The 15,602-nt window shown below is 47.8% G+C and overlaps 1 protein-coding gene across 36 annotated transcripts in view; it reads right to left on the reverse strand.

Annotated features, from left to right (window-relative positions):
* The window catches only part of nrcama (neuronal cell adhesion molecule a), a 478,378-nt gene that overhangs the window by 153,778 nt on the left and 308,998 nt on the right, over positions 1 to 15,602 (reverse strand). For 6 of the 36 annotated variants that reach the window (XM_038780562.1, XM_038780559.1, XM_038780584.1 and 3 more), the window contains exon 1: positions 2,302 to 2,471. The exons of 7 other annotated variants lie outside the window; for them this stretch is intronic. In XM_038780562.1, coding sequence (XP_038636490.1) covers positions 2,302 to 2,377 — 76 coding nt within the window. In that variant the 5' untranslated portion in view covers positions 2,378 to 2,471. Of the gene's footprint in view, positions 1 to 2,301; positions 2,474 to 5,860; positions 5,990 to 15,602 lie in introns of those variants that run through there. 23 more of the 36 variants (XM_038780568.1, XM_038780585.1, XM_038780590.1 and 20 more) reach the window with 7 other exon arrangements.

A 15,602-nucleotide genomic window follows, 5' to 3' on the forward strand; every position in this document is an offset into this window, starting at 1 on the left:
TATCGCCACACACAGACACTCGCACTCGCAGATAATTACCTCAGCTATCCCAGTTTCAAACCCAACATACAAAGGGAAGAGCACAGATTTGGAGGTTTGCTATTTGACGTGAAATGGAGAGCGAGAGGCATAACCTTGGTCTCTGTCAATTGTGGCTTTATGCTGGCTATTTTTCTGTGCCAGACACTGAGAAAGACTTGCATTTAGATTGTGTCTTTCATGATCTCAGTACATCCTTTCTGTCAAGGAAATATTTTAGAAGAAATATTTTTTGCCACTGTTACCATTGTAGGCAAAAAGGTCAATCTACACAAAGCAAGTCCCACAAACAGCAATTTGATAATAACTGGATAACATGATTTAATGATACTGATTGATTGACAAATATTCGCCATGACAGCTGGGAGAATTACTATACTTTTCTTCAAAAAGTTCCATGGATTCTTTTACTTGTACCCGCGGGTTTAATCAGGGCCTACTTTAATCTGAAAGATGGCACCTCCGACAGTGCAGCTCTGTATTGGAATACCAGCCTGTATTTTGTGCTCATGTTGGGGGAGCGGGACTGCAACTCACAACCTTCTGTCTCAGGGGCAAGAGAACTCCCACTGAACTACAACTGATATTATAGATAAACAGATCATACCGTCAGAATTTTAGCCTGGCTACATTTTGGTCGTGGGATATCTCACGAACCATCAGTTGTTGAACCATATGTTGTTGAATGGCGAGAAACATTACCCTGCGGGGGAAAAATGAAGCTTCTTAGTCTCCTCCGTCTGTAAAGATTCCATGTGAAATGATCCTGAGCGACCACAACCTAATTTATATTGGTGATGTGGAGATGCCGGCGTTGGACTGGGGTGAGCACAGTAACAAGTCTTCCAACACCAGGTTAAAGTCCAACAGGTTTGTTTCAAATCACTAGCTTTCGGAACACTGCTCATTCCTCAGATGCTCCGAAAGCTAGTGATTCGAAACAAACCTGTTGGACTTTAACCTGGTGCTGTAATTTATATTGAGACATGCCCCTGCTGAGCCTAAGCGTTCCGGCGAGGTGGCACAGTGGTTGGCACTGCTGCCTCACAGCGCCGGGGACCCAGATTTGTTTCCGACCTTGGGTGACTGTCCGTGCGGTGTCTGTACGTTCCGTTTCCTCCAGGTGCTTCGGTTTCCTCCCACAATCTAAAGATGTGTAGGTTAAGTGGATTGGCCAAGCTAAATTGCCCTTAAGTGTCCAAAGGTTAGGTAGGATTATGGGGATAGAGCGGGAGGGTGGGACCAGACAGGGTGCTCTTTCAAGAGGCTGTGTGTGCACTCGATGGGCTGAATAGCCTCCTCTGCACTGTCGGGATTCTGTGATTTTATGAATTGGCACCAAAGAATGCTTGCACTGGCTGGTGTGCGGAATGCAACATTGGTTCAGTAGGATCATGGGGTTGAGCTGAGGCACGTTGCTCAAGGTTCACACTGCGTCCACCTTCAAGAGCCAACTGGAGCTCCAGCTGGGCCAACGTGAAAGGAATTGCCTTTGCATCCAGCTGTGCCATCCCTGACCTTGGGAGCATTTGCCACCATATGGAAGGAGCTTTACTCTGCATTCTGACCCAGGAGTAGACACAAGTCTGCCCACTACCACGAAGAAACGAAGCAAGCTCCAGTGCAAAAGAGACTTCTATTTCATGAGACTCAAAACCATTCACCATTTACATGTCCAGAGCTGCGGAAAGCTTTTCAAATGGAATAGTTTCACCTGCTGCACAGTGGCTTCAGTTCGAAATCAGCTGTTTGAAATGGAAACTCGCCATTTCCCAACAAATTCCAAAAGTTCTTTTTTAAATATTGGATTGCGATCAAAAACACAACATAAAATTGCAGGTCGCCAATTATCTCAAATGGAAGTGATTGAATGTGACCCTCTCTTCAGGACAACACTGAACAGCTCCTGCTGAAATCAGCAAGTTCACATAGGCTCGGGTTACGCGCCCACTAAATCTGTTGACAGCACAAGTCTATTCCTTTACCTCGAGCGAAAACAAAACATAAAAAAAAGATTGAAAAGATACCCCTATTTCTGAAGTCCGTGCGTGAAACATGCACAATTTTCATGTCCAGAACCGCCACAACCTGAACAAACGAATGGTGACTAAACCGCACTGTAGATATGGTTCAAATATCAGTGGTTCGCAGTAACTCAATCACGTTTCGGAATTTATGGAAATTTTAAAGATATTACCCATTGTACGCCTCCAGACTTAAAGCAACCTGTGTACAAAGAAGACAACTCAGGACATTTTGTACCTGCAGTAGCCACTGAGAGGAGCACATTTTGCACACAAATTAACAGCTCAGTGTGCATCGAAGAGCCAGCTAACATAATCCATGGCCAAGCAGCAGCAACCGAAACATTGAGGTCCCTGGGCTGGGTGCGAGACTTGTGACAGTAAATCTATGACAGCTGAGACGCCGAGACTTTCGGCGGCTAATTAGAAGCAGCTTTGCTGCCCACAGAAACAGGGAGCGTAGGGCCAACCGTCGATCTATCGCTATCTGTGCCGGCTGACAGGAACTGTTGTCAGGCAAATCCTTCAATTCTGCTGACAGCGCGTTATTCCCAATAAAACACTCATTCATTTTTGAAGTCCTTCAAAAAAAAAGCAACAGTTAAAAGCTCAATCCTATTAGACACGCTAAACCTGGCAGCAGTGTCCCCGCCTAATGCTAGAATATAGAATAGTGCAGCACAGAGGAGGCCATTCGGTCCATTAAGCCTATTCCTAGAATTGAATTTGCAGTGCAGAAGGAGGCATTCAGCCCATCGAGTCTGCACCGGCTCCTGGAAAGAGCATCCCACTTAAGCCCACACCTCCACCCTATCCACGTCAGCCAGTAACCCCAGCTAACCCAAGGGCAATTTAGCATGGCCAATCCTCATAACCTGCAGATCTTTGGACTGTGGGAGGAAACCGGAGCACCCGGAGGAAACCCACGCAGACACGGGGAGAACGTGTAGACTCCGCACAGACAGTGACCCCAGCCGGGAATCGAACCTGGGACCCAGGAGCTGTGAAGCAACTGTGCTAACCACTGTGCTGCCGTGCCGATCCTATGCTGGTTCCTTTGAAGAGCAGCCCAGCTCTCCCCCCCCCCCACTCCAGCCCCACAACCCTCCAACATTGACTTCTTCATTTCATTTGGAAATATCATTTTTTTAAAATGATATTGCTGGAATCACACAAGTTTAACCAGCAGTAAATAAAATATGGCTAATGGACAGACCCCCCTCGCCAGCACAGTCCATGTTTTGTTTTTAAACTTGCTTTTTCGAACGCTAGCAGATTTTTATTGTACCCCTCGTTGCGTCAATCTTATTGTTACATTGATCTGAATTGTAATTGTAAATGCTGAATCATTTTTTTAAAAAAAACAAGTCGATCGCTGGTTTTCAGTCTCAGAGATTATCCCAGTGAGATCCTCCAGTCGCGCTGATGTGGACAGAGATTTCAATGGCTGGCCACGGAACCTGGAAAATTCCATCCTGTTTTTGTTTTTAGTTTAGTGACCCTGGGCGGGATTCTCCGACCCCCCGCCGGGTCGGAGAATCGCCAGGGGCCGGCGTCAATCCTGACCCCGCCGTGTCCTGAATTCTCTGCCACCAGAGATTCGACGGGGGCGGGAATCGCGTCGCGCTGGTTCGGCCCCCCCCCCCCCCGGCGATTGTCCAGCCCGCGATGGGTCGGAGTCCCGCCGCTGTCAAGCCTCTCCCGCCGGCGGGAATCAAAACACCTACCTGACCGGCGGGACTGGCGGCACGGGCGGGCTCCGGGGTCCTGGGAGGCCGCACGGGGCGAGCTGGCCCCAGGGCCCACCGATTGGCGGGCAGGCCTGTGCCGTGGGGGCACTCTTTTCCTTCCGCCTTCGCCATGGTCTTCACCATGGCAGAGGTGGAAGTGACCCCCTCCCCTGCGCATGCGCTGGGATGACGTCAGCAGCCGCTGATGCTCCGGCGCATGCGCGGACTTATGCAGTGCCTAATGGTCCGAGGTTCAGCGGGTTTGTGAATTGTTGACTGGCCCTGCCTGCTGTTTGCCGAGAGAGCCCACCTGGCTGAGGAACTGACATCTTCACCTGTTGCCTAATTGCACGGGCAGGAATCATGCCGCCATCAACGAATGCAGGCTGCAACGGAGAGGCATCCAGCCTCCGACGTGCGAATTGGAAACAGGGGCCGGGATTCTCCCCTACCCGGCGGGACGGGGGGTCCCGGCATGTTGGAGTGGCGCCAACCACACCGGCGTGGGCCTAGCTCCTCAATGTGAGGGCTTGGCCCCGAAAGGTGCGGAGACTTCCACACCTTTGGGGCGGCCCGGCGCCGGAGTGGTTCACGCCACTCCAACACGCCGGGACCCCCCGCCACGCCGGGTAGGGGAGAACACCGGCCCCTGTTTCCAATTTGCACGTCAGAGGCTGGATGCCTCTCCGTTACAGCCTGCATTTGTTGATGGCGGCATGATTCCGGCCCGTGCAATTAGGCAACAGGTGAAGATGTCAGTTCCTCAGCGAGGTGGGCTCTCTCGGCAAACAGCAGGCAGGGCCAGTCGACAATTCACAAACCCGCTGAACCTCAGGGACAATTAGGCACTGCGACTTCAGGGACCAAACAACAGCTTTACAAAGCATCTATAATGTCGTAAAATGCCTCAGGGCATTCTTCTGAGGAACATTACCAGACAAAATGGAATGCACAGTGGCTAGCACCGCCGCCTCACAGCTCCAGGGTCCCGAATTCAATTCCGGCCTCGGGTGACTGTCTGTGTGGAGTTTGTACTTTCTCCCTGTATCTGCGTGGGTTTCCTCCGGGTGCTCCGGTTTCCTCCCACAATCCAAAGAGGCCCAGGTTAAGTGGATTGGCCATGCTAAATTGCCCATAGTGTGGTCGGGTTATTGGGTAACAGGGATAAGGCGTTGCATTGGGTAGGTGCCCTTTCCAAGGGCCAGTACAACATGGTGGGCCGAATGGCCTCCTTCAGCACTGTATATTCTATGATCTACGAGAATCTGACACAGTACCAAGTAATAATAATCTTTATTGTCACCAAGTCGGCTTACATTGACACTGTAATGAAGTTACTGTGAAAAGCCCCTAGTCGCCATTCCGGCGCCTGGTTCGGGTACACAGAGGGAAAATTCAGAATGTCCAAATTACCTAACAGCACGTCTTTCGGGACTTGTGGGAGGAAACCGGAGCACCCGAAGGAAACCCTCTGTAAGAAGATATTGGGATAGGTGGCCAAAAGCTTGGTCAATGAGGTAAGTTTCAAGGAATGTCTGAAAGAAGGAAAGTAAGGTGGAGAGGACAAGGGGTTCAGTGAGGGAACTCCAGAGCTCAGCACCCTTGGCCGCTGAAGGCAAGATCACCCGAGGATGCACAAGAAGCCAGAGTTGGAAAAGTGCAGTGTAGCAAGAGGCACCGCATCCTGCAAGCCCTGTCCCTCACTCGGACTGGAGCAGTGAGCCAAATCATCTGCTGACGTTTCAGCAGTTTGGCTGTTTACTCATGCTGATTTTCTCCTGGTTAACTATTGAGATGAAAATGGGGTTGCTCAAGGGGGCTAGTATTAGCAGCTCAATTTACAGAGCGGAGTAGTGCCCCAAAGGTTGCTCATCGCCGAAGCAAACTAAACAATGAAATCTCTCACATCACTTTTTCCACTTCAGCCCAATAAAAAAATAGTGAACATTTTGAAAGCATCAGAGTCCCGAAGTCCGAATACTTAGATATTCACAGAAATGCCACGAACAAAAATTCGCCAACACATATCTGTTTTTAAAAAGACACATTTTTTAAAAAAAAACTCACCACTGCTATCCTGCTACTTTATCAGGAAATTCTGATGCTTTCCAACCTGGAATCAAAAACCGTGTACAGATGTGATCCCATTTCAGCCGGTTGTATTGCTGCTCAGGCAGACTGTTGGCATTAACACGACTGGATGCAATCTGATCTATACTCTAAGCCTCATAACAAATGAAACCATGTGATTTCCCCCCCCCCCCCCTTCCCCCTCCCACCTTAAATGATTATCTCCATGATGACACATCGCAATCCATCTTCACTGATCGGGCATCAATCTCACCACCCTGCCCCTCCCAGTTGAGGCTGCCCCTGATTGCTGCACATTGCAGAGAATCTAACCTGTTTCCAAAATCAGAGCCCTCTAACTCAGCACTTGTATACAAGTCTTGCTTATATCTGTGTGTATTTAACATGTATTCCACATAGCATTTCCTTGTCACCTCTTTTTTCCCCTCATCGTCTGAAGGCTAAGACTCTTTTGGGAGGGTTGAGGAGGACACTTCGGTCACCTTTTATGGGTGGTTCTATTGGCAGCACCTCTGCCCCTGTTGCATGTTCAAGTCCCACTCCAGTGGGTCTGGCAAATAATCTAGGAGGAGACTCCAGTGAGGGAGCATTGCACCACGAGAGGTGTCTTTTGGCTGGGACGATACACAGGGGATCTGCCTGGATTTATCAAATCACAGAATCCCTACAGTTCAAAAGGAGGCCATTTGGCCCATTGAGTCTGCACCAACCCTTTGAAAGAACACGCTACCTATACCCACTCCCCCGCAACCCCATCTAACATTTAGACACCAAGGGGTAATTTAACATGGCCAATCCAACTAACTTGCACATCTTTGGACTGTGGGAACACACGGAGGAAACCCACACAGACCCGGGGAGAACGTGCAAACTCCACCATGACAGTGACCCAAGGTCGGAATGCAACCCGGTTCCCAGGCGCTGTGAGGCAGCAGTGCTAACCACTGTACCAGCTTGCCACCCATAAGTGGTATATAAGTGGAAAGGACATGATTTCAAAGAAAAACAGGGACATGATCTGCAGTCTCCCAGCCAATATCTAGAACTCGACTAAAACAGATGATCTGATCATTTACCTTTGTGGGATCGTGCTGTGCACAAATTGACTTCATTACCGCAGTGACTACACTTCAACATAGTGTCCATGGCCCTGAGGCACTTTGACATGCCGTGAGGTCAGTGAAGGCGCCATAGATATATCAGTCTTTCTTTCTCCTTTGGCATGCACACGTGACAATAGTCCTCTAATTCCTCTTCACAATACCTCTGACAATGCAGCAGCTCATACCGGCCTAGAACAGCAGCCAGCCAGCAGACAGGCTTCAGCCAAACGTTGTCAAGAAACATTTAAATTGCGTAAGAGTCAGGCAATGACCATTTCCAGCAAGAAGGAAGGACCTTGAGAAGCACGACCATTTATTGAATCTTGCATGGCAGGCCATGACAAAATCTGACACAAGGGGCTGCAACATTTCAAGGATATGCAAGGGCAATTGGAAATTCGAAATAAATTCGGGGCGAGTCAGTGTTAGTGTTACCCACATCCCGTGAAAGACCAGCTACAAGAGCAGGAGAATCTTGCAAATCTTGACCCCCTCACCTTCTACAAGCATTTAAGAGGCTGAACTGGAATGTATAGTGATTTATCACTTGCCTCAATGAAGCCCAGCACAGAAAAATATACAGGGAGATCAAGACTACCCAAGAGAAAACGGTGTACTTGACTAACAACCTGGTCACGGAGCTCACAAACCCCAGTGTTTGCAGTGTGTACTATCTACTGGAAGCATTGTAACAACTCAGCAAACTCATTTCTACCTCACCTTTCCAACCTAGCGGTCTTTACCACCAAGAAGGACAAGAGCAGAACCACCATCGACTCCAAGCCATGCACAACTCAGACGTCCCTTCCCTTTCACCCCACTGTACACAGTCCCAATGGACCCACAACATTCCCATTCACCCCACTGTACACAGTCCCAAAGGAGCCAAACCCCTTCCTGGTCACTCCCACGATACACAATCCCAATGGACCCAAACCGCTTTTCAATCACTCCCTCTGTACACAATCCCAATGGACACAAATGCTTTCTTTCACTTCCACAATCCCAATTGACCCAAATCCCTTCCCTTTCACTCCCACTGTACACAATCCCAATGGATATAAATCCTTTCTTTCACTCCCACTGTACACAATCCCAATGGACCCAAACCCCTTCCCATTCACTATCACTGTACACAATCCCAATGGATCAAAAGCCCCAATTAATCAAACCCCTTCCTGTCCACTCCCACTGCACACAATCTTAATTAATCCAAACCCAATCCCAATCATTTCTACTCTACACAATTCCAATGGACCCAAACCCCTTCCAGTTCACTCCCACTGTGCACAATTCCAATGGACTTAAATCTCTTCCAGTTCACTCCCACTGTGCACTATCCCAATGGACTCAAATCTCTTCCAGTTAACTCCCACTGTGCACTATCCCAATGGACTCAAAACCTTCTTGTTCACTCCCACTGTGCACAATCCCAATGGACCCTAACCCGTTCTTGTTCACTCCCATTGTATACAACTGCAATGGACGCAAACCTGTTCCAGTTCACACCCATTGTACACAATTCCAATGAACCCAAACCACTGTCTGATCCCACCATTCTTTCATCATTGCTGCTTCAACAACATATTCAAGAAAGTAGCCTCCCAGAGAAATTGAAGATTGACATTAAATAAGGTCTTGCCCACATCCCGAGATTATCATCCAAGGTGACCCAAGATCTGAGCCTGGCACCTTTTCACTCAAGTGAACTAGTGTGATTGACACTTCAACCTTTTAACGTGCAACTATTCATCAATTGTTTCTCTTTCTATCCTGGTTGAGATATGTAGGGTGTAAGTTTGAACTCTATAGAGTGCTGGCTGAGGTGAGAAAACCGACCTGTAACTCTCCAGCCGGCCTTTCTCTTCAGATGATCTGGTACTCTTGTGTACCAAACATCTGGGGGTGTGGCTTACACCATCAGGCTGCCAGGGCGGAGCCTGATGGAGCCAACAACACCAGCCCCACAGAAATCGGGGCACTGCTTTTAAAGGGCACCTTGATCTGTGTTAAAACACAGATACAGGGTCATGGACACAGGTGCCACAGCCCCCCCCCCCCCCCCCCCTGAACGGGAACAAGCACCAAGGCAAACCCCTACTCCCAACAAGCACTGGGGCAACCCATTCCCACAGATAAGGGCAGTGCCAAGGACCTGCCTGGGCATAGCCCTCTCTATAGAATTTACAGTGCAGAAGGAGGCCATTCAGCCCATCGAGTCTGCACCGGCCCTTGAAAAGAGCACCCTACCCAAGCCCACACCTCCACCCTATCCCCGTAACTCGCAACCTTTTTGAACACTAAGGGCAATTTAGCATGACCAATCCACCTCACCTGCACATCTTTGGACTGTGGGAGGAAACCGGAGCAACCGGAGGATACCCACGCACACACAGGGAGAACGTGCAAACTCCACACAGCAAGTGACCCAGCAGGGAATCAAACCAGGGACCCTGGCGCTGTGAAGCCACAGTGCGAGCCACGTGTGCTATCGTACTGCACAGAAATAATTTGTCTGAATTTTACTGTTAATTAACAGAAAGAAATGCTAAATCCTGGAACGTAAAGGATCACACTGGGTGTTCCCAACTCCCACAGTAAACTAATAAAAAAGGTTTGATTCCAGCCTTGGGTGTTTGCACGATCAGTCTGTGTCTGCGTGGCTTTCCTCCGGGTGCTTCGGTTTCCTCCCACAGTCCAAAGATGTGTAGGTTAAGTGGACCTGCCATGCTAAATTTGCACCTTAGTGTCCAGGATGTGCAAGTTAGGTTACCGGGTTGCGGAGTGGACGGGGTGTGAACCTGTGTAGTGTGCTCTTTCGGAGGGATGGTGCAGACTCGATGGGTCGAATTATCTCCTTCTACAGTGTAGGGATTCCATGACAAATAAACATGGATAAAGCGTCCCGAATTCAACCTGCTGTGAATTGACCTCAAGTTGGGGTTGGGTCACTAGAATTGATTTAAGCACACACTTGGGGCACCGAATGAGGAGGAGCTAACCAGAGATTTCCAAGCTGATAGCTATCCAATGACACTTGCTAGAAAGTGGGTGAAGAGAGTTATTTGGAACGATTGTGAACATCTGCAGTGTCAAATAGCCAATAGGTGCTGTTTAGGCTCAATCAAGATTGGTGCGTACATGAGGAACCTGAAACATGTGGTAATGACAGACATACTGCAGCAAGACGTTAGTGGCTTCAGGCAAGGAAGTGACCAAAATGCAAAGAGCTATGCTCCCAACTATTGTAGGAAGGGTACACTAGGCCTTCAGGCCTGCCTATATTCCAATATTGTGCCTGCTGAATGAAATAGCACAAGATTAGCAAAGTGTCACCAGCCACTCTAAGGACCTTCCACATTTATATACTCAAGTCATAAATGGAAAGAACTCCAATCTTTCACATTCGGGCTTGCGTTTGTGGAATGTGTTTGTGTCGGACAAAAGCTATTCACAGACTGTAAACAAAAATCATTCTTCCAGAAAACTAAGCTTTCCTTTGAGGCCTTCTCTCTGGCACAAATCTCCACCAGATGAAAGATAAGCACAAGTCCAAGGAAAAAATAAAAAGGACTTTACACAGACAGGACTTTTTTTGATTTGAATGGGTCGGGCCACACGAAAACTCTTGCTGCTCGAGAGGAAAGTGTTGCAGGATTCCATCGCTTGTTTTTTTGGAAATATTTTTATTATAATTTTTAACAATATTTATACAAAGCATACAATAACACAGAATAACAGCAAAACAGTAAGACCCCACCACTTTCCCCTACCACAATATAACCTCACCACTAAAACCCCTCACCCACCCTATCCCCCTCCCAAAAGCTAACAGTGACCAACTCTTGTGGGCAGCACAGTGGCGCAGTAGTTAGCACTGCTGCCTCACGACGCCGAGGTCCCAGGTCCGATCCCAGCTCTGGGTCACTGTCCGTGTGGAGTTTGTACATTCTCCCCGTGTTTGCGTGGGTTTCACCCACACAATCCAAAGATGCTAGGTGGATTGGCCACGCTAAATTGCCCCTTAATTGTAAAAAATTAATTGGGCACTCTAAATTTATAAAAAAAAAACAGTGACCGACTCTTGAAAGTACATTATAAACAGTGGCCGCCACATATGGTAAAACCCTTCCACCAACCCTCTCAGGGTAAACTTGACCTTCTCGAGGTGCAAAAACTCCATTAGGTCACCCAGCCACGCCGAGGCGTTGGTGGTGCAGTCGTCCTTCAGCCGAAGATGATCCACCCGCCTCCTTGACACAAGTGAGACAAAGGTCATCACATCTGCCACACACCCCCCGCATCCGGAGTTCCAGTACATCAAAAAAAAAAAAAATCACCACCAGTGGGAAAGACTCCAACCCAATGCCCAGGATTGCCGACATAACATCAAAAAAGGAACTCCAGAAGCCCACCAGCTTTGAGCACGATCAGAATATGGACGGGTGATGCACCGGCCCCCACAAACACCGCTCACATCGATCCTCCAACCCATCGAGAAACTGACTTATTCTGGCCTTCGTAAGGTGTGCTCAAAAACATTACTTTTAGCTGAATGAGACTCAGTCCCACACAGGACAAGGTCACGTTCACCCTCCTCAGTGCCTCACTCCAAACCTCCTCCTTCTAGATGGGCCCCAGCTCCTCTGTCATTTGCCTTTTCACGCTTAACCGAGCACGTCTCCGCCCCTCCTCCTTGGGCAGGAACACCGGGAGGCACTGAAACAAAAATTAAAATCTCCGCAATATATTCATCTTATCCAATCCCACTCGGCCATCCTGGGATAGCAGGAGACCGTCTGACATTTGCAGATCTGCCTTAACCTTCCCTACCAGATTTGTGTAGTTCAACCCCCCCCCCCCCCCCCCCCCGAGTTTAGCCCAGTCCCTTGCTATCTGGACCCCCAAATACCAAAAAGGAACGGCAACCGCCCCACCCCCCAAGCCCTCAGGATTCCATCAATGCTCTTAGGTCAGGTGAAAATAGTGGCTGACAAGCCTGGGGAAGAGGGAACTTGCACCAAATGACTCAACAGCAACTAATGCTTTAATCAGTGGTCTAGCTGAGGACCACCAGGACTGTTTCCGAACGTCTAGATTGTTTTGAGCCTCTGAGAATTCAAGGATAATGTCCAGGACACTGTTGCGAGCAACCTTGGAGAAGAACCCTTCGGACAATATGACGTTATTTAATCTCCTTTGAGCCCTCTTGCTTTTTAGTTCTGGATAACATAGAGGGTGGAATTCTCTGGTCTCCGACGTTGAAATCGCCTTCGGAGATGGGCAGGGGCGTCAAAATCGGGGACAGCACCGCTTTTGCGATGCTCCGCCCCTGCCAAAACAGTGTACGTACGCTGCACGCCCTATGGAGGCCCTCAGAATGCTACGAGACCCTCCCCCAATGCTCCGCCCTCGATGGGCCAAGTACCTGATGGCGTGGCTCATTCATGCTATTTTCAGCCCATCGGGTCTGCACCGGCTCTTGGAACAAGCACCCTACCCAAGGTCAACACCTACACCCTATCCCAATAACCCAGTAACCCCACCCAACACTAAGGGCAATTTTGGACACTAAGGGCAATTTATCATGGCCAATCCACCTAACCTGCACATCTTTGGACTGTGGAGGAAACCGGAGCACCCAGAGGAAACCCACGCACACACGGGGAGGATGTGCAGACTCCACACAGTGACCCAAGCCGGAATCGAACCTGGGACCCTGGAGCTGTGAAGCCATTGTACTATCCACAATGCTACCATGCTATGTTTTCTGGAAGCTCGCTTCAGAAAATGGGGGCTTCGAACAAACACAGCCGAAGCTGGCGGTTGAGCTTTCCACCTTGCAGTAGCAAGCCCTTTTAAGGGGGCTAGGTTTGGGGGGTCATGTGACTCGATCGGCCAATCGGCCCGGAGAGCGCGAATCCTGAAGCCGAGCGCGTTTTTCCAGCCAATCTGGGGACTAGAGTTGAAGTAGTCAGTAGCATATTTCTTATACTCTGCACAAGGTTTATTCCTTACAATAAATACTTTGTTTAGTTATTTCACCCATCCTGGAATTATTATACACCTAAAGAACTCAAAAGGCCAGGGATGGGCTTGCAGTCCATTTCTGTGACCGACTGTTCACTCATGTTGGAGAATATCATGTCTCACTTCTCTACTCCCACTTATATTTACAGAAGTCAACAATACAATACATATTGAGAAATCCGGTCATGACTCCATAGAAATTTAATTATAACTGTCGGTGCCTGCATACAGCTTGTGAAGACATGTCAAGAATTCCCCAATTATTTGTAATTACAGAGACCTTTGGGATGAATTTTCTCTTCCTCTTGCTGAATTCAAATCGCTTTCCAACGAAAGCTGATAACAATTGTACAGAGACAGGCATGGCACTGCACTGCACGAATATTTCTAAAAGGATTCGCAAATGCACCAAGTGATCTTCATCACTGGGGTGAGGAGAAGACATGGGTGTAGTTCTGGCTGGGGAAAGCAAAATTACCATACTGAGCTGAACAGCTTCGCAGAGTGGGCAACAGGGTTTGAGCTCGTACAAGAACATGGGAAGTAGGAGCACGATTGGGCCAGATGGTCCATCGAGCCCGCTGTGGCACTCAATACAATCATGGCTGACCTTAGGCTTCAACTCCCATTTTCCCACCTGCTCCCCACATCCCTTATTTCACCAAGAAACGAAAAATCATGAAGCTATTCATGAAGGTCCCGCCTTCTCATCCTTGCCCCTTTGCCTGAGATGTGGTGATCCTAAGGTTATGTCCCCAACAGTCAGCTTTCCCCCTCAAAGGGGAAAGCAGCCGATGGTCATCTGGGACTTTACCTGACGAGGAGTGGGAAGGCATGTTCCAGATCTGGCCGAGGAAAGGGTCCAAATTTGGCTTGAAACTTAAGGGGCTGTGTTCCGTGTGTGCCTGGCAATGAAGATGCTTGCCTTCCAATTGGTCCCGGAAGGGTAAAAACATTTATCCTTCATTTCGGTTTTCTCCATTATGGTTGTTTCATTTGACAGTCGTGCCCTAAATAAGGTAATTCCACATGGTTCCAAACACCAGTCCGCCCACTCAAAAGTACAAGTGAAGACAATCAGTTCCTTTCTTCTTAGTTGGTCTCCAGAGGTCCTGCTCAGATGGAAACTACAGTCCAAATCATGGTTGCGATGTTTGGCTGCTGGCCTGTATCTTTAATGCTCCTTCATGGTGCAAATGGGCACATCCAGTAATCAAAGCCACTTAGAAACTGCAAAAGTCAATCAAGAGACTTTCAGGCTTCAGGCCAATATATGGCTGAACAACTGATTGCAGTACACAGTTACATCAAGTTCCATTTTTATTACGTGTGTTATGGGTCATGGTTCAGAGAACCCCAAAGTGTATTATGGAGTGGTACAGCAGAAAAGGACAAGTATTTTTTTTAAAACAAAACAATGATTATTCTTTTTTTTTTAAAATAATTTTTATTGAGAAATTTTGATTTTATACAACAATAACGCACCTTAGTAAAATACCGAAAATAACAATAATATTAACAATCATATACATTCGCCCCATCCCCATGAACAACCCAGCATTTTAACAACAACGCAAATTAACACACTATAAAGTTACAGAATAAACACTACAATAATGCACCCCCCCCCCCCCCCCCCCCCCCCCCCGGGTTGCTGCTGCTATTGACCCAGTTACCTATCTCTGAGCCAAACAATGATTATTCTATGAACGCAAGTTAACCTTTTTTAAAAACAAACAGTGAACATCTAAGCAACCATTAATTCAAATACAACCCCAAAGACTACAACCCTAAGTAACCCTGTAAGCTGTCCTTTTAACATCCAAAAGACTTAACAAACCTTCAAACAGGAGCACATTAGGGTCACATTCAATACTGAGACCTTTTACAATTCTGGGTTCACCAAATGATCTATAGATAGTCTTTGGATGGCAGAGATCAACAGTACTTCAGATGCAGCTCACTGAAAAATATACCCAAGCTTTTCTCAAACTGAAACTAAAAAGCAGAAGTAGAGCTCAGCTCTACCCACACTCTGACATCACTCCAGTAACATGTGCAGCTCCATTTCTTAACGGCCCATTTCTTAAACACCCATTTCTTAAAGGTACTCTCACATGACACGTGCTGCAGTGGGATTTTTGCCAGTGTTTTGGAGACTGTTCTGACTTGGTCCATTATTCCATGAAAACTGCATATAACTGTCCAGCACAACTGCATATAGAATGGAACATTCTTATCACAATTTTCATCTCCGTAACTTAACCAGAAGTGCTTCCCAACCAGCGAATTACTGTTTTATTTCCTGAACTATGGTCACTGTTGCTACAAAGGGAAATGTGGCAGCGAATTTGCCCCTAGCAAGGTCCTAAAATCAGCAATAAGATTAACTGCTAATTTGTTTGGGGGCTTCGGTTCAGGGATATGTATTTGACAAGAGAACTCCCCTGTTTTTTCAATAGAGTGGTGGGATCCTTGCATTCTCCCAATTCGGCAGACAAAGGCTTAATTTAAGAGCACAGCTGACATGAGGTGCTTCCCACAATGCAGTACTCATCCTTATACGATCAAACCCTCAAACAAGC

Source organism: Scyliorhinus canicula, chromosome 20 (assembly GCF_902713615.1).
Source record: "Scyliorhinus canicula chromosome 20, sScyCan1.1, whole genome shotgun sequence".
Classification (NCBI taxonomy): Eukaryota; Metazoa; Chordata; class Chondrichthyes; order Carcharhiniformes; family Scyliorhinidae; genus Scyliorhinus; species Scyliorhinus canicula.